Source organism: Mauremys mutica, chromosome 8, assembly GCF_020497125.1.
Source record: "Mauremys mutica isolate MM-2020 ecotype Southern chromosome 8, ASM2049712v1, whole genome shotgun sequence".
Taxonomy (NCBI): domain Eukaryota; kingdom Metazoa; phylum Chordata; order Testudines; family Geoemydidae; genus Mauremys; species Mauremys mutica.
The window spans coordinates 61,615,399-61,638,367 of NC_059079.1; the positions used below are offsets into that span (position 1 = coordinate 61,615,399).

General features: G+C 41.8%; 1 protein-coding gene across 7 annotated transcripts in view; it reads left to right on the forward strand.

Annotated features, from left to right (window-relative positions):
* RC3H1 (ring finger and CCCH-type domains 1) overlaps window positions 1–22,969 on the forward strand; it is a 114,595-nt gene that overhangs the window by 81,554 nt on the left and 10,072 nt on the right. Inside the window, exons 7-18 of one of the 7 annotated variants that reach the window (XM_045027045.1) lie at window positions 5–137; window positions 3,385–3,503; window positions 5,229–5,341; window positions 9,094–9,375; window positions 9,683–9,894; window positions 11,660–12,042; window positions 13,432–13,596; window positions 15,671–15,847; window positions 18,884–19,097; window positions 19,563–19,653; window positions 19,780–19,915; window positions 22,478–22,642. In XM_045027045.1, coding sequence (XP_044882980.1) covers window positions 5–137; window positions 3,385–3,503; window positions 5,229–5,341; window positions 9,094–9,375; window positions 9,683–9,894; window positions 11,660–12,042; window positions 13,432–13,596; window positions 15,671–15,847; window positions 18,884–19,097; window positions 19,563–19,653; window positions 19,780–19,915; window positions 22,478–22,642 — 2,190 coding nt within the window. The remainder of the gene's footprint in view (window positions 1–4; window positions 138–3,384; window positions 3,504–5,228; window positions 5,342–9,093; window positions 9,376–9,682; window positions 9,895–11,659; window positions 12,043–13,431; window positions 13,597–15,670; window positions 15,848–18,883; window positions 19,098–19,562; window positions 19,654–19,779; window positions 19,916–22,477; window positions 22,643–22,969) is intronic. The other 6 variants (XM_045027050.1, XM_045027047.1, XM_045027049.1 and 3 more) reach the window with 6 other exon arrangements.

Consider the following 22,969-nt stretch of genomic DNA (forward strand, 5'->3'; position numbering starts at 1 on the left):
TAAGTTGCAGACCCCAGCCTCATTTGCACAGAGTGTTCAAGAACTAACCATTGCTCTCCAGAGGACTGGAGACCCAGCCAACTTGAACCGACTTCGACCTCACCTAGAGCTCTTGGCAAATATTGACCCTAGTCCAGGTAAACCTGTGAGCATCCTGTAAGGTCATAGTAGTGTCTGCTTTAACAGAATGGCCTTACTGTATTAGCTGTTTAATCAAAAACTGTATGTCTTGAATATTCTCTACAGTGGTAGGTTCTCAGAATTTTGGACTTCACACTTCTTTTTTTAATCAGAAAGCATTTTCCATGAAAGAATTACTGAGGAATCTTAATCCTGATACTCTGGAACTACATAGAGTAGGAAAAGGTCAGGCTAGATAGACAAGCAGTTTGTTTATTGTGGGAAGTGTCATGCAATTTTGCTGGCTACTCAGAAATTTTGAATGACCGTTGAAGTCCGCCAAGATCAGAGTGGGAGAGGAACCATGCAGGGGGAAGGAAGTGGGGAGAAAGAAAGTAGGGACTAGGAAGGGGAATCCAAGTTGTGGGGAAGGAAGAAGAAAAGGGAGATTTGGAGAGGGAACTTGAGGGGAAGGCGGCAGGGGGGAGTAAGTATTGGAGAGGAGAAAATAGATGGTAAACGGTAGGTGGGTACCTGAGAGGGGAACCTAAGCTCATATGGCTGAAGACTGCTCTTTACCCATCTGTAAAATAAAATGTATATCCTTAAATCTACTCACCAGTGGTGAGTGGGGAGCTTTCCCTAGTGAGTGGGAAGGCCTAAGCTATCTATTACTGCAGGAAGTGATAAGGGTTTTTGGTTTGTAAAGTTGACTCTTACGGTTGCAAAACGAACTTTCCAAATATGGACCAATCAGTGCTTAGCAACCAAAAATGCAGTGCTTTCTTCCTGAATCTGCCAAAGAGCTCTGCTGCTGCTGTTTACTCCTGTGGGAAAGAAGAGTAGAGTGAATTTGACAGCATTGCTGCTATTCAATCCCTGGCAACGCTGGAACTATCAAGTACCATGGCAGTGTTCTGGGCAGTGGCAGTTGCTGCTACTTCAGAAAACTAGGACACAGAAGAGAATTGAGGAGAGAATACAAAATAACACAAGGTGACTGCAGGAGTATTGGGTCATGGAAATCCTCCCCTTTAAAGCACCCAGGTGGAGTGGGAGGGAGAATATCAGATCTTCCCCCTGCCTATTTCCTACTCTGGGGCCAGGAGAAAGGAAGAAATCTCTTTCACTTTCTGGAATTACAGGAGGGCAGAACTTCAAATGTATCAGATACCAACTAGACAGAGACTGATTATAGAAGATGGAGTCATCTGTGCCCCTCCCTTTCCCCAGCAGATGAGATGTCCAGATCCATTGAAGACTCATCTTAATGATGTGCCTGTACCCAGCTTAAATTTTTCATAAATATACTAGCTAGAAGGTGTCTGGTAAACGTCATTACACCCATTAAATCTTTAATTTAACTATGTTACAAGATTTTGAGACTCAGTGTATGTAGAGCATTTTGAGATCCACTGATTCAAGGTGGGGTGCGCGCGCGTGTGTGGGTACGCGTGCGTGCACGCCCAGTGGTATTATCTTCTGTTGGATTAGGTTTAATAACTGGAAGAGAAATCAACCAGATAAAAGAATAAATTTCTGTTCTGGCTGATGGCCCTATAGTTACTGATTCTGTCATGTATTAAATAGTGGTTGAGTTGTGGAGTTGTGTTTCACATTGTGGGGAGGGGAGGGGGGAGAGTAACTTGTGTTTTACAATGAGTGCCCCTCTAGATGGTCTAGGACAGGGTTCCCAAACTTCAGTAAGTGTATCCCAGGGGGTTCGTGAGATGTCTCGAGGGGCAGGGGGAGGAAGAAGAATAATGCAGGAAAAACTATGTAATGGTGGATTTTTTTAATTTATTAACTTATTGCATTTTCCTAATAGGCTACTCAGACGAAGCTTTAAAATTGTGGGAATTTTATATAAAATACAATATAATAGAACCTCACTTATGAACACTAGAAATGGAGGTTGGTTGTATCTGAAATGTTCATAACTCTGATAGAAAAGTTGTTCTTTCAAAAGTTTACAACAGAACATTGACTTAATACAGCTTTGAAACTTTACTATGCGGAAGAAAAATGCTGCTTTTAACCATCTTAATTTAAGTGACACAAGCAGAGTTTCCTTACCTTGTCAAATCTTCTTTAACTTTCCCTTTATTTTTTAGTAGTTTACGTTTAACACAGTACTGTACTGCATTTGCTTTTTTTCCGTCTCTGCTTCTGCCTGATTGCATACTTCCAATTCCAAATGAGGTGTGTGTTGACTGGTCAGTTCATAATTCTGGTGTTCATAACTCTGAGGTTCTGCTGTAGTTAATTTACTTCAAGATGTACCAATGAGGACACTGATACACAGATGCTGACGTACAGAGCCCTTACCTCCATTCACCGTACAGCGCGGGTTCAGTTGCCCAGCAACTGTCCAGTCTAACTGAAATCAGAACTTAATCAGGGTATTGTGTTTTGGTGTTTTCTCTGGTTGTATACATTGCACTATAACTATATTTGTATGTAACAGTGAAATATGAACAAATGGCTAAAGAGCAGTAGTGTTAAGAATACAAAATATCCATGATGAGAAGGGTAGGAGTATGCAGGTGGATCTAGAAGGGTGTACTCAATAAGAAAAGGTTGGGAACCTCTGATCTAATGTTGATGGCCTTTGTAGAGAATATTGCCTAAAATAATGTCTGTGTGATATAGGGCCTTGCAGAGGTATGATGCAGCTGGAGGACAGGGCCTGTCCTGCAGATAAGACCTTGCTTCCAAAAACAATCCACAAAACACTAATGTACGTCAGAGCTGTTCTGTCAGACTTAGATTAACCAATATGTTTTTGGTGCAGCATTGTACAAAAGAGTGATGTGAAAACAAAGAATTTGATAGTGTTTTCTGTGCAAAAGACTTGTGCTCTTCTCAAGTTTCTATAATACTGTCAAAATCAAAGTATGTGCAATGATTTTGCTTGTCAGTCTCTCAAAGCTGTGAACTAGGAACTAAAACACCAGTGTTGCCTGAATTTTTTTTCAAACATGCCAGATACTGGCTTGCTGATTTATGTAGCTTCTTGTGCAGCTCAATTCTCTGATGTTGTAAATTTTGTTCTTTAAATGATCAATACTGAGACTGTGAGGGTTTTTTTTGTTTGGTGTTTTTTTTTTTTTTTGTTGATTCCTGGTAAGGCACTCCTTGAGGCTTGCTACTTAGATTTTTGTGTGTTTGGCGTTTTTTAAATTGAAATATTCTTGATAACTAGTTGTGGAAACATCTTAATTTTAATTGTAAGAAATTTTCTGTTTCTTGTGAATGCTGCAGATGCCCCACCCCCAACATGGGAACAACTAGAAAATGGATTAGTTGCTGTGAGGACAGTGGTACATGGACTAGTTGATTACATCCAGAATCACAGCAAGAAAGGAACAGATCAGCAGCAGGTAAAGACTGGAGTATTAGGAATCTGGGAAACTATTAGCCTCTAAACTTTGTTTGGAGCAAGTGGCATGGATTTATTTGTATGTCACTTCTGGAGACCTGGCTTCAAATATACTTCAATAAAACTAGTTTGGGAGTCTCACTGTAGTGCCTAGTGAGTATTCTCCTTAGCAGGCAATCATCTCTCACATCTTGTACAGTAGATCAGGAAGAAAAGAAAATCTAATCCTTCTGAAGCTACAGGGAAATCAATAGGCAAACCCCCTTCCAAAAAAAATCTTTGTGCCAATGTTGCTTTTTTTAAAACTGGCATATTTCACACATGAGATGGCACCTTCTCAGGGACGCAATACCTGTACTTATTGCTTGTAATGGTTCTGTAAAGCTTAAACATTTGGGACTCGAGTGAAGTGCTATTATAAATCCCCAAACTGAAAATCTTTGTTTCAAGAACTAATTGAGGTAGCTAAAGAACGTTGTTACCTATCACATAACCAAACCTAGTAGTCTTTAAAGCAAGGAGCTGCAAGGAGGATCAAAATTAGCATTAGAAAGGGATTGTAACTGCAGCCTTAATGTGTGGAAGCCATCACCTATCCATAGTTTTTGTGCACAGCTGGGACAAGAAACCAAATCCTCCTACATCCCAAAAAACAGGCCTGTGCCACTTAGCTAGCAGAGCTCTGGTTGCTCATTTCTGATAGAAATTTCCTTCCTTTTTTTCTTATGTGCAACTGGCCAGTAGAGGGCAACATGCTCACATACACAATGCACTGTTCAGTTCCCATTGTTGTAAATAGTGGTGATGGGGAAATGCAAAATCCCACTGACCTGCGTGGGACCAAGATTGGCTCCCAAAATGTTCTCTCACACAAATTTAATTTTATTTATTAACTACTATGTTGTTCAGATACAGCCAGCACAGAAATTTTCAGTGAGACGTAACCAATATGTAAAGTTCAAAGGGGGTAGTAATAGGCCATTTTGAGATGGAGGGAGACTAAAGTGTTTAACTGGTAAAATTTCAAGTATGGGATAACTTGTTAATCTGTAACTCAAAAACAGCTTGATGAATTTTCTGCAGGCTTTGAAGAACCCTTTTCCTTACCCTAAAATGGCCATTTTTACTTAGCAGGCAAACTCAGATTAATGTAGATTAATGTAGATTAACATGAAAATCAGTTAGGTATTTGGGTATAGGTGTTAATTTAGCATGTTTTCTGCCCTCAGTGTGAAATTCTGGCTCGCTTCAGTGATGGTAGCTTCCACAGTATCTTATGGTGTTTTAGCCCCAACATTCAATTTGTGATTACTAAGTGTTTTTTATAATGTAGAGAGAGACACCAAGCTGCTTTCAGAACTACCAGTAATGTTTTGTCCCCACTTATTTCTTATCTGAACCCACAGGCTGTTCCAATCCAGCCTCAATAAATAGTTTTGCTTATGTAATCACTGGTATGGATGAGCCATTTAAATCTGGCACTGGATCTGCTGACATAGTACCTAATTCTGAGTACAGTGTACAGTTGTATCAAATTAACATATACACACAGCTCCTTCAATTGCTCATCTAGCCTGCGGTTGTCTCTGAATAAAGTTTGTCAATAATTATTCACTTTGAACATCCTATTTTATTGAGAGCATGGTAGTCAAAAGTACCCTCTTGGTTAATGATGTGCATTAATTTATACTCAAGTGCCTTATTTTGTTGTCTTTACTCTTCATAGCCTCCTCAACACAGCAAGTATAAGACATACATGTGCCGAGACATGAAGCAGAGAGGAGGGTGTCCCCGTGGAGCCAGCTGCACCTTCGCACACTCGCAGGAGGAATTAGAAAAGTAAGAGCGCCTTGTATAGTGAAAACCTTTCTTTGCCTTTTTCCCCCTGCCATTAGCAATGGAAGCCATTTATCACAATTCTAAGAATGAGGAAGGGGGTGCGTGGGTGTGTTCTACCAGTTAAGAAGTTTTTCCGATGCTTTCTTAAACTCTCAATCAGCAGGCTTTCTTTTAAGATTTTGAGCTTGACATATACATAGTTCTGAATGTCGAATTCAGGCTTTGCCTTGTTTGGCAGTAATAAAGCTGTGAACAGTTGAAAATCATGTAGCAAGCATACATAGTGCATTGTTTTTGTTCCTGATTTTAAACATACTTCCAAAGTGTACTGCTTTGACTGTTCCCAAGTGTTTTTCTTGTTACCTCAATTTTATAGTCAGGTGAGAGAGGTAGGTTGGAGCTGGTAATTCTTCAAATCTTCAGCACTTTCTTGGTCTTGTACCTCAAGCCACCTTGAAGAGCTTGAAACTCGGGGTTAACCCTGCTCAGAGCTCTCTTCTTGCAACAGTAACTCTTTTGAACTTGTCATTTACACAATGGCTTGTAAACCATGAAAGCCAATATTACAACATAATGAAATGCCATCTGTGCAAGTGAATCCTGGGATAAATAAAGGATAGAAGCTGTAGTTTTAGAGAGAGCTGAATGTTTGAAAGAGCAGAATTGTGTCTATCTGGCTTGTGTGTTGTGGATTTTTTTTTTAAACTTTTTAAAAGCTAAGCAGCAGTGATGCTTTTAAAGAAGAATAGAATTTCATTCTGTAGTTCAAAATGTATATTTTATATGGTTTATAATTTCTCAATTTTTGCGTTTTGGGCTGAAATTACTCATGAGTGTTCTCAGTGAACGGTTACCTTTTTTAACTTGGAAGAATACCAGTTCAGATATTCAGAAATGTTACTTCATGGTAAATGTGTTAATCTTCTCTTTTTTTTTTAAATTAAAAAAGAAAAAAACTAGTGCCACATTTTGATTGTATAAAATTAATGAACCACAATTGTGCCCTCTTTTATACGTTAGAATAAGATCTCTTTGGGAGGGGATGCTTTACAGCTTGATAGAATACCGTACTCATAGTTTGGAACATAATTATCTTTTGTCTTCAACTGTGTTCTTCTCTACTCCTAACCATGGCTCTACCTGTCATCCTCACAGGTGGTCATGGTATATAGATGAACTTTGATAGATGAAACAGGGAAGAGGCTGAAGTACCCGGATGTAGATATCTCATGTTGATTGATCAGCTATGACACACAATTAGTAAAAGTCTTATGCCATCATTGTGATGGAAACCGTTTTCTTTTCCTTCACTGTGGTGTCCATAAAGTACTGATTGGAAAAGCTGTTCTAGACAGATGGTGTTCTGGTGAATACAGGTTACCTCGGCTCTGAAAGAGTTGAGTATATGTGCTGTTTTTTCCAACTGTTTTGAAGATGAGGTCTATTGTATCCAGACTCATTTGGCAGCTTCAGTGGCAGTAGTTCTGTTTTGGGAGGGGGAAAACGTCATCTCGAGTTTCAAATTGTGTGCTCACTGAAGTTCTAAAGGTTGCTGGATAACTTTGAACTGTGTTTCTGATCTGTGCCTTTCCCTTCTGCTGAACTCCAGTGAAGAGCTGTTTGATTCATTATTGGTATTAGAGGGTCAGTGCTTTCCTAAAAGAGAGAAGCAAGGTGTCAGCATATCTTAAATGAACTCTTGCTAGAGACCTGCTCAAAGAAACTGGCTCCTGTGTAGCCTTCCTTTTTAGAGGAAAGTTGTAGTGAAGCAGCTCCGGTAATGCCTGGAGTTCTCCGGCTTCTGTGGGCCCATTCCAAATTTGGTTTCACAACTGCTTATGAGATAGTCAGCACCCTGGTTTCATTGGTGGATTATCCTCTCTGGCAATATGCAAAGACCAAGTGTCCATGTTTCACATATATTAGCTGCCTTTGAGGCTTGATATATTTGCAGACTACAACAGGGATTCATGGAACTGCCTGAACGGCTTTTTCCTCTGAGCGAAAAAAATACCACCAGAGAGTGATATTGTGCAACTGCTATTCTTCTTGAAGGCTTTCTCATATGAAGTGCCACAAGGATCCATTCTGTCACATTTTTGTTGAATATGAGTGAGACTGTTGGGAACATGTGGTGTTTCAGCCTGCAGTGCTTTGTGTGCTAATGAGACTGTTCTACAGCTCCTTTTCATCATATCCAAATGATGTGCACTCTACATTCCCTGTCTAGATGAAATTGGGGCTGTCTGGCTGAAGTTTAACCCAGATGAGACCTTCGTGATGCTGGCTGGCAGAGGGTTGAGTTACAGCCAGAGGAGATGGAAAAGTTGATGTATGTTCCCTTGATTAGAAGGGTTTGGGCCTGCTTCTGTTAGTTTGCTGTGCATTCTTTCAGTCCTGATGGATCCTCACCTGCTTTTGAATGGATTAGTAGTAACAACAAACAGTGCTTTTTTTTTTTTTTTTAATCTAAGCATGGCAAAACAATTGTTCCTCTCAATGCAAACTTCACATGCACTACCTGTGCCTTTATCACATCTAGATTGGATTACTGTTGTGCTGTGCTTGTACCTACATCTGAAGACCTCTCAGAAAACTCACTAGTGCAGAATGCAGCTGTCCACTTTTTTTTAGTGGCCTTTCTTGCAATCTTGGCTGCAGTGTTCAGTCTGCATTAGCTTCTGATTTTGCTTTTGGGTGCAATTCAAGGTGCTGGTTTTGATTTATAAAATCCTTTAAGTTTTGGAGTCTGCCTTTGTAGGAAATTCTTATTGTTCAGTCCCAATAGTAGAGACCAGTTGTTGTGTTTAAGCTAACACACCTCCAGATTTTAATAACTGAGCAGATGCCAGGACATCTTGAGTAAAGGGCATTCACCTGAAATTCGCTCTCCGGCCTGGTCCAACAGAGCTCTAGTCTGCTGTTTTTCGCAGGGCACGTTATAAAGCTCATATTTGCTCAGGCTTTTGCCAGAGGAGGTGGAGTTAGATTTATTTGAGGATGGGGAGGATTGAATTTTTATCTTTGAATCTTAAGAAAACACTCAGTTTATTTTGCAGTGCAAATTTATGTGTTGAATATTGTGCATGCGCTTAGGTCTCTCAGCATATATTGCAAATGTTCTAAAACAAAATGTGATCACGCAACACTGAGTGAAGTGACCTATTAAGCAAATAGTAGGATAGAAGAGAATGTTTTCGTCCCCTGTATTTTTTTCATTCAGTAATGCTGTGTAAATATACTAGATTGTATACTGTCTATTGTGACCCTTTTCCTAAAACCCTAACTGCACAGATATAGTATTTTGAACACCTGAATGTATGTTGTTCCCATGTAAATGAAGACCCTATTCTTGTAATGTGTATATATGCAAGGAGAGAACCAAGTTAAGTTTACTGTGGGCATCTTAACTCTGAAATTCCTGGAACACTTTGTCATTTAAAAAAAAACAAAAACCATCCTTAATATTGCATTACAACTTATTTTGCATCTTAATATAGGCACATAATCTTTTCTGAATATGTAGTATACATACTCATTCTTCTGAAAGAAAACATTTTGCTAACATTTTGTTCAAATAGCACCAAGAAACTCCAGTCCGCCAGATATTAGCAATAAATTTCTGGCAAAGCTTCAAGAAGCTTGAATTAAAAATTGAAGCTCTTTCTGTAGCACCTATATGAAAAATCTTGAAACCCAACTCCTTCTAGTTTCTTGTTTCATTTTTTGGTGTGTGATTTCTTTTTCTGAAGATTTCGTAAAATGAACAAACGCCTGGTTCCCAGAAGACCCCTGAGTGCCTCCTTGGGCCAGCTAAATGAGGTGGGCCTGCCTTCAGCAGCTATCCTCTCGGATGAAGGGGCAGTGGACTTGCCCAGTAGAAAATCCTCTGCCTTGTCGAATGGGATTGTGTCTACGGTCAGCACAGGGACGCAGCTTATCTCCCGAGGGACCGACTCCGGCTATGATTCTGCTCTGAAGCCAGGGAAGATCGACCACCTTAGCAGCAGTGCCCCTGGATCCCCTCCTGACTTGTACGGATCTTCCTAACTATTGTTCGAAGTGTCATTTGTGTAAATGTGTGATGGAGGAAATATAAGGGACAGTAAATCCATTCTAGAAATGAAACAACAATTTTCTTGCCTTGCACCTTTAGTGATTAAAAATGGCCTAGGGAAAAAAAAAGATGCTTTACTTCCTGCTTTTTATAAGGAAAAGTGGTGAGAGCCATCAAAAGATACACCTTTGAAATCATACAATGTTTAGACATGTTCAGTATTGAAAGCACATCAAGCTGTATGATGTGGCCTAATCATTATTGATGTCTTCCTTCTACTTTAGGCTGGAGTCTGTCCCCAAGAGCTCTATTTCTGCCTTACCAGTGAACCCCCACCCTGTGCCCCCGAGAGGACCTACAGACCTGCTCACAACGTCCAAGCAACTCCAAATTGTACCACGAGGGTCACAGTTGTATCCTGCTCAACAAGGAAATATGTTTTATCAGGAACCTAGAGGATCTGCCCCACCATTTGAGCCATCACCTTATCCACAAGGTAAGAGTGTTGGGGTCAGTTGTCGTCCGTCCCCCCCCCGCCCCCCCCCCAATTGATTCTGTGCCTGTGCTCCCGCACTCACCAGTGATTTATTTAACCTCCTCAATTTTGGGTTTTCCTGTGGGAGCATGAAGGATAAATGCTTGATGTGCTAACAGCATAGTAAAATGGAAGTCCAGCATGGAGAAAAGGTGTACTTTAGTGGTAGAATTTTCTTTCAGTCTAAGTAATAAATTTCTTATGTGATAGCATTCAGCCAGTCACATCCAGAGGGGATTTTGTGCCATTAAATGAGAACTCGCTCTTCTGGCTTTTTGTTAAGTTTGCACTCATCCAGCATCATAAGTCTCTTTTGTCACATTAAAAAAGTGGATGAGATGAAGTGAAGATCACAAGGTATCGTGGAAAATGGGAACAGCAGTAACTTCCCAGTCAGGATATTTATAAGACTTCATTGATGTTAAAATATTTTGAGGTACTCAGATGAAAGGTTCATGGCTGCTGCAGAAATGTTTGCACCAGAGAACGATGAATTTGGACAAGGAGTGGAAGACATAGGAATAGTTTAGAAAAGAGAACAAAAGGGCAGTTCTGGAGGAGGAAGAGAATAATGGGGATGGTAAGGATAAGAGAAGGAAGTATTCCTTTGAAGAGAGGATTCTCATGATTGAACATGAGTCAGGCCGAGGAGAAATAGAAATAAGGAAGGAGAAATTAGTGTGAGGGGAAAGAGAAGGAAGAATAAAAGCAATATACCCAGAGCAACAAATTAAAATGTATAATATTTTACTTCATGTACAAATGGGAAATCTGAGTAATCCATTTGACAATGATCCCTTTGTTTACATATGGGACACTGCTCTGTAAAGTCCAGGGTTTTTTTTTCCCCTTACCAGTTCCAGTCCTAAAAGGCTCCACCCTCCATTTTAGCCGTAGATATTCCAGCCCTTCCAGCATTGTCAATTAACACACACAATTATCCCATGATTGTGGAAAGGCTCTTTCCTGCTGGGGTGCTTTTGTCGAGTTATGGACCCTCAACTGAGTTCAAAGACACATACAGCAGAATAATCCGCACAAAAGGGCAGTCTGCCTTGGGCCCTTCCTTCAGGGTGAGGCTAGTGAGCAGCAGCCATCTGAGGAGCTCCTGCTTTCAGTCAGCCTTTCCTCCAGCGGCTGGGGACTGGAGATCTGTTCTCCTCCCTGGTCAGCCACCAACTGTGCTGCATTTCCTCCTCTTTAAGCGCCTCTCTCCAAAGCTTCTTGAAAAATATTACTCAGGCTACTTGTGTCCAGAAAAGTGCTAGTCATTGACTGGCAGGATCATTCATGTGAACTTGGAGGGACACCTAATGAGTTCCTTCTGCAAAGTTGGGGGAATTATAGTCTTTGGGCCCAGTTGTGGTCTAGGCTGAAGAGAGCAGGCTGCACCTTCTCACCTGTGCTGGACTCAATCTCCAGCTGCTGTGGCTTGTCTCCAGCCATACTGGCTGGTTTGGTTAATTTAAACTTCACTCCCTGGGCTCTAGATCAACCTGTGCATTCTCAAATGTCTTGTGGCTGATTTATGACGACTTTTTCCTATATGAAAATCTATTATTTATAGCACTAAGATGACAGGTGTGTGTGTGTGTGTGGTCAAGAAATGACCTACTGATGCCACTTTTCAAGACAGTTGTAGACTGAAATTTCTAAGAATAAATTGTGGTGAATTGATATGTCCAATCATGTACTGACTTTTTGTATCCTTGTTACATAAATTCAGGTGTGTACTATCCTACTCCGTCCTCACAGTGCGTGTCTCGTTTTGTCCGACCTCCACCATCTGCTCCTGAACCTGGTGGTCCTTACTTAGACCATTACCCACCCTACCTTCAGGATCGTCTGGTGAATTCGCAGTACAGCACACAGCCACAGCAGTATCCTCCCATGGGACAACCTATGTACCCACATTATGAGAGCCGGCGTGTGTACCCTTCTGCCCAACCATACCAGCGGGAAGAGATTGTCCGAGGAAGCCCTGTGCCCATTGACATTCCACGTGGAGCTGCACCTCCCTACGTACCTGAATCCAGAGACAGATACCAGCAAGTGGAGGGTTATTATCCTGTGGGTCCACATCTCAATCCGATCAGACCATACCACAGAGTACGGTTTTCTATATACTTATGTAGTTTTCTCAGAGAGAGAATGTTAAGGGAATTTTAATTTGGGGGAACTGGGCACTTTCTGAAGGACGGGAGATGAAGCACTTTTTAGGAGAATTAAATGCCGAACTCAGACTCCTGAGACACTAAAGCTTATTTTCCCCCCACACATGCACAGCTTGTGCCAAATTTTAAAATTCCTGATGGTGACTGATGAAAACTGAGCATTGGTGGTGGTTACTCCTGAAAGAACATAGTTCCATATAAATCATTTCAAGTAAAGAAATGTCATATGTTCACATGAAATGCTCAACCCTGACTTTTGTGGCAAAATAAAATTTGAAGATAGTGTCTTAAATCTTCTTTGATTTCAAGTGTAGTGACATGATTGTGACATGGACGGAAACTGACATCTTCTCTTTATACACAATGCAGATATAGCATGGGCACATGGTAATATGAGAAATTCCATGCACTGCCCGCTCTTGACCTGGAGAGACTGCCTCCAGAATGGGCCAGGAATTCTGCTTTCATGACCATTCTATATTTAGGCCCTTGACTGGGATTGCCAACTGGAGTATCCATATGTTATGGTTTTGTGTGGACATCAGTCCAGTGGAAACTAGAAAGACCAAATTTGCTGCCCATAAACACTTGATGAAAACAGTCACTTGCTACATAGCTAGATTCAAATGAGTGATGTGGGGATTAAGGGCTCTGTATCCCATTATCTGGTCCATGAATGAATTTTAAACTTTTCAATTTACCCAGAGTGTAGCTTCATCAAGTCTGAGATCTGATAAATCTGTTCAAGTGGTATAATTCTGTTATAAGATATACAATATCCCCAGATATCCTAATTAACTAGGTACGGTTATATCCTGCAGAGTTGTACAGCTACTGTACCCCAGGATGAATGACAGCTTTGGCATTATCCACCTTGGAGTGCACAGCCACTTGAAAGCTAACTACTCCATACCACCCACAAAGGAGTGTGGTTTGCAAGACAAATGTTTGGCCCTTTCGTGGGTTGAGGGTCAAAAAAGCTAGAACACACTGCACTAATGGGGGTCTAATCAGTGTTGGCAGCTTGTGTATGTTCTGTATTTCTAGGGAAGCTTGCATTATCACCCATGTGAACTCTCTGTGAATAAGAGGCTGCAGTCTCCAGGACAACTTTAATGAGCACTAAATTCAGGCAAATGTTTAGAGAAGTATCTTGCAAATAGAATTGTTTTGATTTTCCCCCCCCTTTCTTACAATATGAACTGTGTTCTGGTGTTAGATATTTTATTTTTTTTCACTACATTTTTCCTCTTGTAGGGTGGTGATGCTCTGCTTTGTGTGTTACGTAAGTTTACTCAACAAGTTGTTTCTATTAAAACTTTAGGAGACTTACAACCCACTTCCGCCTCCATCTCAAACCCATCCCAGCCTGGATGAGCTTCATCGCCGAAGGAAGGAAATCATGGCCCAGTTAGAAGAAAGGAAGGTGATCTCCCCACCTCCCTTTGCACCGTCACCAACTTTGACTCACCCCTTCCACCCAGAGGAGGTAAGCTTATTTTTAACCAAGCTTTTGGGTTGCCGATATGGTCATAAATTAGTTTAGGGGTGTGACAGGTTCCCCCCAGGGGTGCCTCCTGGAACTGGGATACCACTGAGCCCACCTAGGCTTTCTTTACACTGTACTGCTTTGACAGGCCCTCAAGGCCCCTCCAATGCACATACAGGTAGGGACACGCAGCTGCAGCTACACACATGCTGAGATCAGCTCTGCATAGGAAGACTCAACTAAGGCTCCTCCCAGTTCCTAAGGCATGCACCCACTCCAACTGCACAGTGTAAGCTCATGAAATTTGCACCCTCCCTCAGTGTTGAAGATATGCAATAACTTTCTGCCCCCAGTTATGATTTCCACGTACTGGTTTTAGACAAAACAAAAACAAGTTTATTAACTACAAAAGATAGATCTTAAGTGGTTTGGTAAGGGATAGCAAACAGATCAAAGCAGACTGTGTTTTTGTTTATTTGCTAGGTAATCTAAGCTTAATATATTAAAGAGATTGGATATGAGCAGCAAATTGTCACCCTAATTGTTGTTTTAGGTAGTTTGCAGAGATTCTTGAGAGCAAGCTGCACTTGCTTGCATCTTAAAACCCCAGATATTCCTTTGACAGGCTAGAAATCACTCTAGGGAGAAGGGTTCAGCCCTTCTCCCCTCGTCCAGTCTTTGTTTCTCAGGTGTTTCCAGAAATCTTCTTGGGCAGGGAGTCAGAGAAGAACCATGATGATGCCTTAAATGTCTTCTGCATATGGCGGGAACCCTTTGTCTCCCATTTTGGTTCCCATGCCCAGTCAGTGGAAAAACACTGGTATTCCAAGATGGAGTCCAGTACCAAGTGACTTGATCTCATACCTCTGTAGGGACACAGCAGCCATGACTCTAAGGATGTTTGTAGCATCCTCAGGAAGGCTCCGGGTGGGAGATTAGCCTCTTCTAAGACCTATTGTTCTCCCTAATGGTCCTTTCCAGCCATCCATCTAGAGTAAGTGTATTCTGCCTAGTGGGCATTCTCCAGTGTAAACGCATTTGTAATAGATGTATAGACAATATTCCTAACTTCAGATACCAATATGATATATGCATACAAGTAGGATAATCATATTCAGTAAATCATAACCTTTTCAATGATATCTCCTATGACCCATCTTGCATAAAATGCATCAGATATGCCATAACCATATCTCAATAATATTACTATGAATAATATGGGGCGTAATGCCACAAGGAATATGCAAGGTTAAGAAGTGAGTTTCTTTCACTGATCATGACCTTCTGAAAGGCTAAGATGAGCCTATAGGATAAGAAAGGGTAGATTAACAGGTTAGCACAGGACTGAACAATAATAAATCTCCTAGGATCTTATATTAAACGTTTTAGGGAGACCTTTGTGCTCCAGTTATGGAGGTCCATATGGTGACATCGGAGGAAGAATGTTCTTGGTTCTCCATCAGAACTCTCATCTATCAGTGCTTCTTCGTTATCTATTTATACAGCCATGAGAGCGATCTTGCTGCTTTAATGTGTGGCGGCGCTATTAGATTGTTTTGAATGTCTCTGTTAATGACCGGAATACCATTGCTAGGCTTGGCTTTATTTACACCTGATATGGATAGAATTAAGTAATAAGGCAAGTCTTCAACTAGATCAAGGTCAAAATGTCACCTCTTCTTGCTGTGCAAGAGGGGAGGGGTAGCTCAGTGGTTTGAGCATTGGCCTGCTAAACCCAGGGTTGTGAGATTAATCCTTGAGGGGGCCACTTAGGGATCTGGGGCAAAAGCAGTACTTGGTCCTGCTAGTGAAGGCAGGGGGCTGGACTCGATGACCTTTCAAGGTCCTTTCCAGTTCTATGAGATAGGTATATCTCAATTTTTTATTTATTTATTTATTTTTTTAAATACTGGGAGTCCAGCCAGGTGATTTGAATTTCACAAATAATATGAAATATAAGTTTGCAGCTTCCTGTAGTACATCTGGTTGAAGACCTGCCAGCATCTTGCTTGAAGTGAACTGTGTCACAGGAGTCAACAATGCCTGCAATACACCTCCTGCCTTTTACTTACAGAACCAGGTTTTTGTTTTTGTACAGTACTCGGATGAAGACCTGAAGTTAGCTGGGAAATACAAAGGAAATGATTATAGCCAGTACTCTCCTTGGTCGTGTGACACCATTGGCTCCTACATTGGAACCAAAGATGCAAAACCCAAAGATGTTGTGGCAGCAGGGAGTGTAGAGATGGCGGTAAGTTGGGATGCAAGAATGCAAAAAAAGTTAAATTGTGAGGGACCTCCTTTATTTATTAGCTAGACTGCAGCATGTGCCTCTTTCTCAGACCAAATGTATTTGACAGTTGGGGATAGTTTTACAGTTGCATCAAAATGCTCTGTTTTCAAAATGAGAAATTGTTCCAAAGCCACAATATCATTTCTATTTATCTGTTTGTCCTCTCGGTTCTGGGTATAAGTATAAACTAATAGCTCCTACCCGACTTGAAGCCACTTAGTGAGAGAGATACTATGATGTTATGTCATCAATTTCTCAACACTAATTTGGAGTCCAGAAATTATTTGTAGTAAGTTCTAATTAGTTGGAGCTGCTCACCTTTTGTTTCCTTCACTGAGATGGAAGAAGACCTGAGGTTTTAAAAACATTTTGGGTGCTTTTATGGTCATGGTTCAAGTTAACACTGTTTAGTTGGTTTTTTGCTTTGGGGGCTAGCTCAGTTGACAGTCTTTTTTTGGGGTCCAGGACCAAGAGAACACCTCAAATATTTCTCCGAAGTGCTGCAAATGTAACATGATACTGCAGTCTGCTACTGTCCTGAGTGCCTTTTCAGCATTTTTCTGATTCCTCTCTCTCTCTCACAATCCAGAGCTGCTATTGACTGGAATTGCTCTGCTTTAAAGGATATGAGAATTCTTAAAAATTTAATTTAAAAACACAGTACTGGTGCAGGGGAACAGGAATTAACTGGCCCAAACAGGCAAGCCTCAGTGGTGCTATATTTCTGCAGGACTGATTTCGCCAGGAAGATGCCTGCTGGGGTATCACATTTATTGGGAGCCAGTGATTGCAAGGGAAGAAGAATAGGGCATGGATCTTGCAATAACACCACATTTCCACATGACCCCTAGTTAGAAAAACATTCAGAAGGTGCTGAAATTTGCATTTAGTAAACTTGAAGCGGTCACACACAACCTTAATATTTTTGCCTTTTTGAAAAATGTGTATTTGTAACTCATCTTCATTGCGACTGTCTGTAAATGAAACAGAAGCCAGCTCTCTTTTTTTGAGAGGGGGTCGGGGAGGTGGAGGAATGTTCTTTGTGAAGAATTCCCGTTTCTCCCCTTTATTGTATATCCCACCTCATTCCTTCACTGTCCTATGTCATGGTGACCTGTCTTAGGACAAAGACAACTGGATGAGACTACTTTTCAGAACTCATCATTCTGTGATATGCTGCTACCAGTATGAACGAGTTCTCATCTGTCATCTGGCTACCACCTGTCTGACTGACAGGATTTTCTGACCAGCTCCTCCTCCTCCTCCTCTGCATGCAGGCAAGTTTCCCCAGTTGTTCTCCTGCCTTACTGAAAGCAGCTGCACCTGGTGCTTCACTGCTGAGTTGCTCTCCATCTTTCTGACCTTAATGGAGCTATGTGGATTAGGGAAAGGCAAAATTGGTTTAGTCCCAGAAAAAGAAGGGTAAGAAGCATCATAAATGCCTTTCCCCTTTGGGCAGCTGGTCCATTTTGTTTGTCCTGCACATTCTCACCATGCAGAATTGCCACTGCTAGGTCTGGGAAGTGGCAGGAGCAATTGCTTTCTACTTCAACAGCCCTCTATGGAACTTGGGAGCTGTTCTGCAGGTCTCCTAAGTTTCTCCCCTGTTTCCCTCCACCACCCAGAAAGACCAAGTCACAGATGGGGGCTGACAAGATATCCTCCACCTTCAGTGTGTCATCCAGTCTCATGGATGGGAAGGGGGGCGGGATTACTTTTCATCACCACAAAGGAAATTCCTCCATCTGAGCCATATACTGAATAAATAAATAGGGCCTTTGCTGCCTCACTACTTTCACCCTTCCACTGAAAAAGCTTGGCAAGAATCTCACCATTGGGTTCAGGTGACCTCCTGAGCCCCTTTTTCTGTTGTCCATTCAAGAGATTTCTTTCCTAGGGGCAGGAAAAGCCTCATCCTTCTCTTCTCTCATAGTCTCTCAAAGAGAGTGAACTAGAATCAGATCTGAACCATCTTCCTGTACTAAGATCCTTTTTCCTTCCTGGAAAACCATAGTAGAGTCATGCTAGAGGAGTGGGGTTACTTGGTCACTCACGTAATGAAATCTTTATCTCTTTCGAACAGAAATCCTACAGGGATGAGCAGGGGCTCATATTCTCTTTCCCCCCACCAAGGGCAGCCTTACTTCCAGGACTTGTATCTACGCCACCCAAAGGTGAACTTACAATTTCCCATTCTGAGTCCAGAGACCTGCCTGAGGACACACTGTGTGGTGTTTTGACACCTGGATAGGAAGGTTAAAAGTGCTGTTAAAACAGTTCTTTAGAGTGGGTGCTACTCAAATTACTACTGTAGTTTGTGCCTCATAAACCTCAAGGGCAGCCATCCAGCGCCTCCCAAAGATACCAGGGGACAAAGCAGTTGGCTCCAAACATCCCTCCTCAGTAGGTAGGACATCTCTAAGTGACTTCTTTTTAATTCTCTGAATGGCATGATTCAAGGTTCTGCGCATTTAGGCGCGAGCATCCTGGCTATTCCCTCCCTGGATCAGTTCCTGTAGCAGCTTACCTTTGTTTCCTTGCCACCACTTCAATGGAATTCGGAGAGGCCATTAATTGATGGAGGCTTCAGCTGCCAAGTTCCAGAAGGGTTGCTTTTGAGATTTGGAAGGAGGGCCACTCACTCCAGTAGACTGTGCCTCCTCTCCTCCTCACTCTTATCCCCCACGATTCTCCTTTTTTGTCATAGTAGCCATCCTCCATCTTAGTTTCTTTGTAGATCTTCCTTATCTAGGTGTGGTCATTGCTTGTTCTGAGTTTTTAACTGGAAAAACAGGAAGCCTGTCTGGATGCTGAGAGGAAGGAACCAGGTGCAAAAAGCCCATAATGGATAAGCTACCACCTGACAGACACCCTGAGCAAGACTTGTCCATACTGGTGTTGGCACATTCTGGAAGACAAGCAGCAAGGAAAGAGACACTTCAAATATTTTGTTACTGCTGTGGTCAATTTTATTTTTCTTTACCTCTTGTCCAGAACATAGATAGTAAAGGCATGCGTGACCAGCGGTTGGACTTACAGAGAAGGGCAGCAGAAGCTGGGGACGATGACCTCATCCCATTTGGAGACCGGCCAACTGTGTCAAGGTTTGGGGCCATCTCGCGTACTTCCAAAACGATGTACCAGAGTTCTGGCCCCATGCAGGCCATGGCGGTACAGGGAGCTTCCACCAAATCTATCAACATTTCAGGTATAATGGGTACACATGGTTATTTTTCTTTTAGCATAGTTTTGTTTTATTAGCGTGGTAGTATAGTGCAGGTAAAAGATGTCTTAGGAAATGTTTTATCAGACTCTTCAATGGTACCTGATGCTACCAGGTTCTGATTAATAAATTATGGATGGAAAGGCCAGTTGGCCTTGTGTTTCAGTGAGAGAGCCTACTCCACCTGTTTTTCCTACAAGGATTACTGTACTTGCAGGGAGCTGGGGAATGATGATGATTTTTTTACCATCTGAATGTATGCTGTATATGAGAGAGTTCAGGCATAGCATTCCTATGGAAAAAGCATTTTGGTGGTTAAACTAATCTTTCTTCCCAGCTATTACAGATATTCTTTGCAACCTATTGGATTATATATGAGAGAGTTCTGTAACTCAAAGCATTGTAACATGGCATGTGTTCTCTGGGTAACTCCTTCTGGTCTTTTTGCAGATTACAGTCCATATGGAACTCATGGCAGCTGGGGAGCTTCTGCATATTCACCCCAGCAAAACATACCTTCTCAGGGACGCTTCAGTGACAGGTGGGAATGTCTGTCTCACGCACATGCTCACCCTTTTTGTCTGTACTTATTCTGTTTATAGTAGTTTCTTCTTTACCAAACTTAGTAAAGTTATTTTCTTTCCAATCCCTTTCCTGCCCCTCAAAGGGAGAGATTGTCCATGTCAGATGTGGCCAGTCACGGGAAACCCTTGCCGTCAGCTGAGAGGGAGCAGCAGCTCAGGCTGGAACTGCAGCAACTAAATCATCAGATCAGCCAGCAGACACAATTACGAGGACTGGAGGTTGGTACCTGTGCCCTGGAAGGGGTATGAGAGAGCAAGAGAGAGATGGAGTTAGCAGATTTGCTTACTGGAAGCCAGAGACTCTTCTCTCATATTGAACATAGTACAAAAATTTAAATCCATGATACCTGACATCAGGACTTCCCAGCACTTCAGCACATAGGAAAAACCCTTGACTATTTAGCAGCAGGAACTGAGGACTTGCTCGCTCTTACTTTTTTTTTTTTTTTTAATTTAATTTGTAGTCTAAAGAGAGCATACCGTGTGTGTGTTCATGTCTGCTTGCTTTTTCTCTCTCGTGGTCTTTTCTGGGGCCCAATAATCTGTAAACAAATAAAGCTCTTGGCTTTTCAGATTTTGAGTGAATCAGACTCTACCTGTAGGAAGTTAAACCCTTTTGTGTGGTGTTTGGCTTTGTGCTGTAGCCCTGTTCTTCCTAAACAGCACAAGCCACAAAACTGAACAAAATAGATGTTAAAGTATTTTAACTTTAGACTTCAAAGTTGAGCTTTTATTTTTACTTAAAATGAGTGTAATTTCTGCACAGAGGGATGGTATGGGAAGTTTATATTTGTAAAAGGAACAATGAGCAGTAAGTATTATGTGATAAACTCAGGACAGACAGCTGCAAGGGAAGGGTAGAATTCAGTCCCAGAGGGTCAAAAGGCCCTCCTCCCTATCAACTGGGGGGTAACTACGGGTCAATGAGGTTCAGCTGAGAAAGGGTTACCAAGGAAGCAATTGGAATCAGCTGAGGGGGAGCCACCTGAGGTTAATTAGGATCAGCTGATTCTAACTTAGGGCTGCCTGAGACCTTTTTAAACCCTTCCCTGGGAGGAAGGGGGGAGGGGAGAACAGAGAGAGAAGGAGCCCTGCTGCCAGGAGTGTTGGAGCAGCAAGACAGCGAGCCTCACCAGGAGCAGAGGCAGTACTCTCTCCCACAAGGGAGAAAAAGACTCTTAAAAAGAACTGGGGAAGATACTGGGAGCAGACTTTCCCTGTGTCCCAAGGGGGACCAAATTACCCGAGCCTGTCTCACCAGGGCTAAAAGCAGCGGAGGCTGGAGAGACCGGGAAGGTGCCTTGCCACAATAGCTTTACTTCATTTTATGGGACCTTGTGGTAGGAGGGAGTTGTGAAAGAAAATTAAGGAATTCTTGCTGTAGGAAAGCTTAGTTACTGTACTGTTGACCTTTTCTGGAAGGGAAAGCCTTCTCTTCCTACAGAAAGCAATGGAGAACTACTCTAAGGCACCTCCCCTCTAGTCAGATTGAGGTTTCTCTCAGCAAGGATCATTGTTCATTAAGAAGTCTTTGCTCTAGTAAGAGCTTGGTTCCTAAAGCAGGAGTTCATTGTGCATTCATTAGGTGTTCATGGCACTCACAATGTCTGAGTGGCAATGACCGTTTCAAGAAGCACACGTTTCCCAGTTACTTGAAAAGTGACTTGTTTGTGTTCTTATTCAGGAACAAGAGGGAAATTGTACTTTAATTGTGCATGCTTGCCTTTGCTGGTACCTTAATGGAGGAGTATTGGAAAGTTTCAAAACCTGTACTTGGCTTCCCTCCCCACATACCACTATAATTGATCTTGATTGTCTTACATCCTAAATGGTTAGATGTTGAACATTAACTATAAAACCTTGAGAGCAAAGCTGCTGTTCAGGTCACAGGAGCTTTAGCTGTCATGTTTGTTTCTAGATGCAACTAGTTATTTATAATCCAGGAGGCATCTCCCATTTAAGTACTAGATGGGTAGGTCAAAGCTTTGGGTATAAACCAGCCCTGGCCACATACGTTTTAGTGTAATGGATAAGTGTCTTCGCTAACTGTAGATCAGTAATCTGTGATTACTGTAAGGAAGGATGGCCTTGCAATTAAAGTACAGAACTGGGACTCAGTCTTGTGCTCTGCTTTTTGGGTTTCCCATTTAATCACTGTGTGACCTTGAGCAAGTCACTTGATCTCTGTGCTTCCACACTTCCTCACGTGGGTTGGGAAGAACTATTCATTGTCTGTACTTACATAGAACCTCCCATCTTAGGATCTTCAAACAATTTTATAAAAGTAGTAATATTGTAACTACCTTTTAGTTGTATTGTAGGGATTTAGTGCTCTCTACTGTAGCAAAGCCCTTTGCTTCTTATTCCAAGGACATGGGTTTGCGTATACTTCAGGAATTTTTGTTGAGCAAACAGTTCACAAACGAACATTTACACATGGGAATGTATTATGGCTTCATTTGCAAATGAAAAATAAAAATCAGGGCACAACTCCTCTTACTAGGGTTAATAATTTGTCACAATATTAAAATAACTGCATGTTAAATACTGACATCTTTTTTTTTTTAAAACAATGCAAAAAAAGACCTTTAACTGGATGTAAGAGAGACCCCTTGAAATATTGTTGGAAGTGCTTTCAAAGTCATGACATAATAACCCATGTAAGGGGAGGGAAGGCTTGGGTTTGCAACTAGGCAATGCTCCTGAATTACAGCCTGGTCCAACTCTGTGCATGGTTTGTTGTGTGCTCAGTTGTGTATGTGCTTGGCTTTATGCATTTAGGCTGTTAATAACAGGCTGCTGTTGCAGAGGGAGGCGACCACCCTGGCGGGCCAGCCACAGCCACCACCTCATAAATGGCCTGCAATGATCTCAAGTGAACAGCTGAGTATGGAACTGCACCAGGTGGAAAGGGAAATCGGGAAGAGAACCCGTGAGCTGAGCATGGTGAGTGCTGTGGGTGTGGGATGTGGAAAGGTGGAATGTATAGCTGCTTGGTTGGCTACAGCACATTAACCCTTGCCAGTAAGGCTTTCTGCTGGATTACTGCTACCAGTGTTAGTCATTTCCTTTTCACCATTTTATTAGTCAAAACCTCTAGGTTCGTAGTATTTTGTGTACAGGATTTGAATTCTAATGTGCCTAAAATATTCAACTTCATTGTTGTAGCCTTTTGAAAACAAAAGTAGGATTAATTTTATAATTGGGCAGGTAACTACAAACTTAGTATCAAATTGCTGTCCAAGTCTTCCTTTGGTTATAAATGTACCCTTT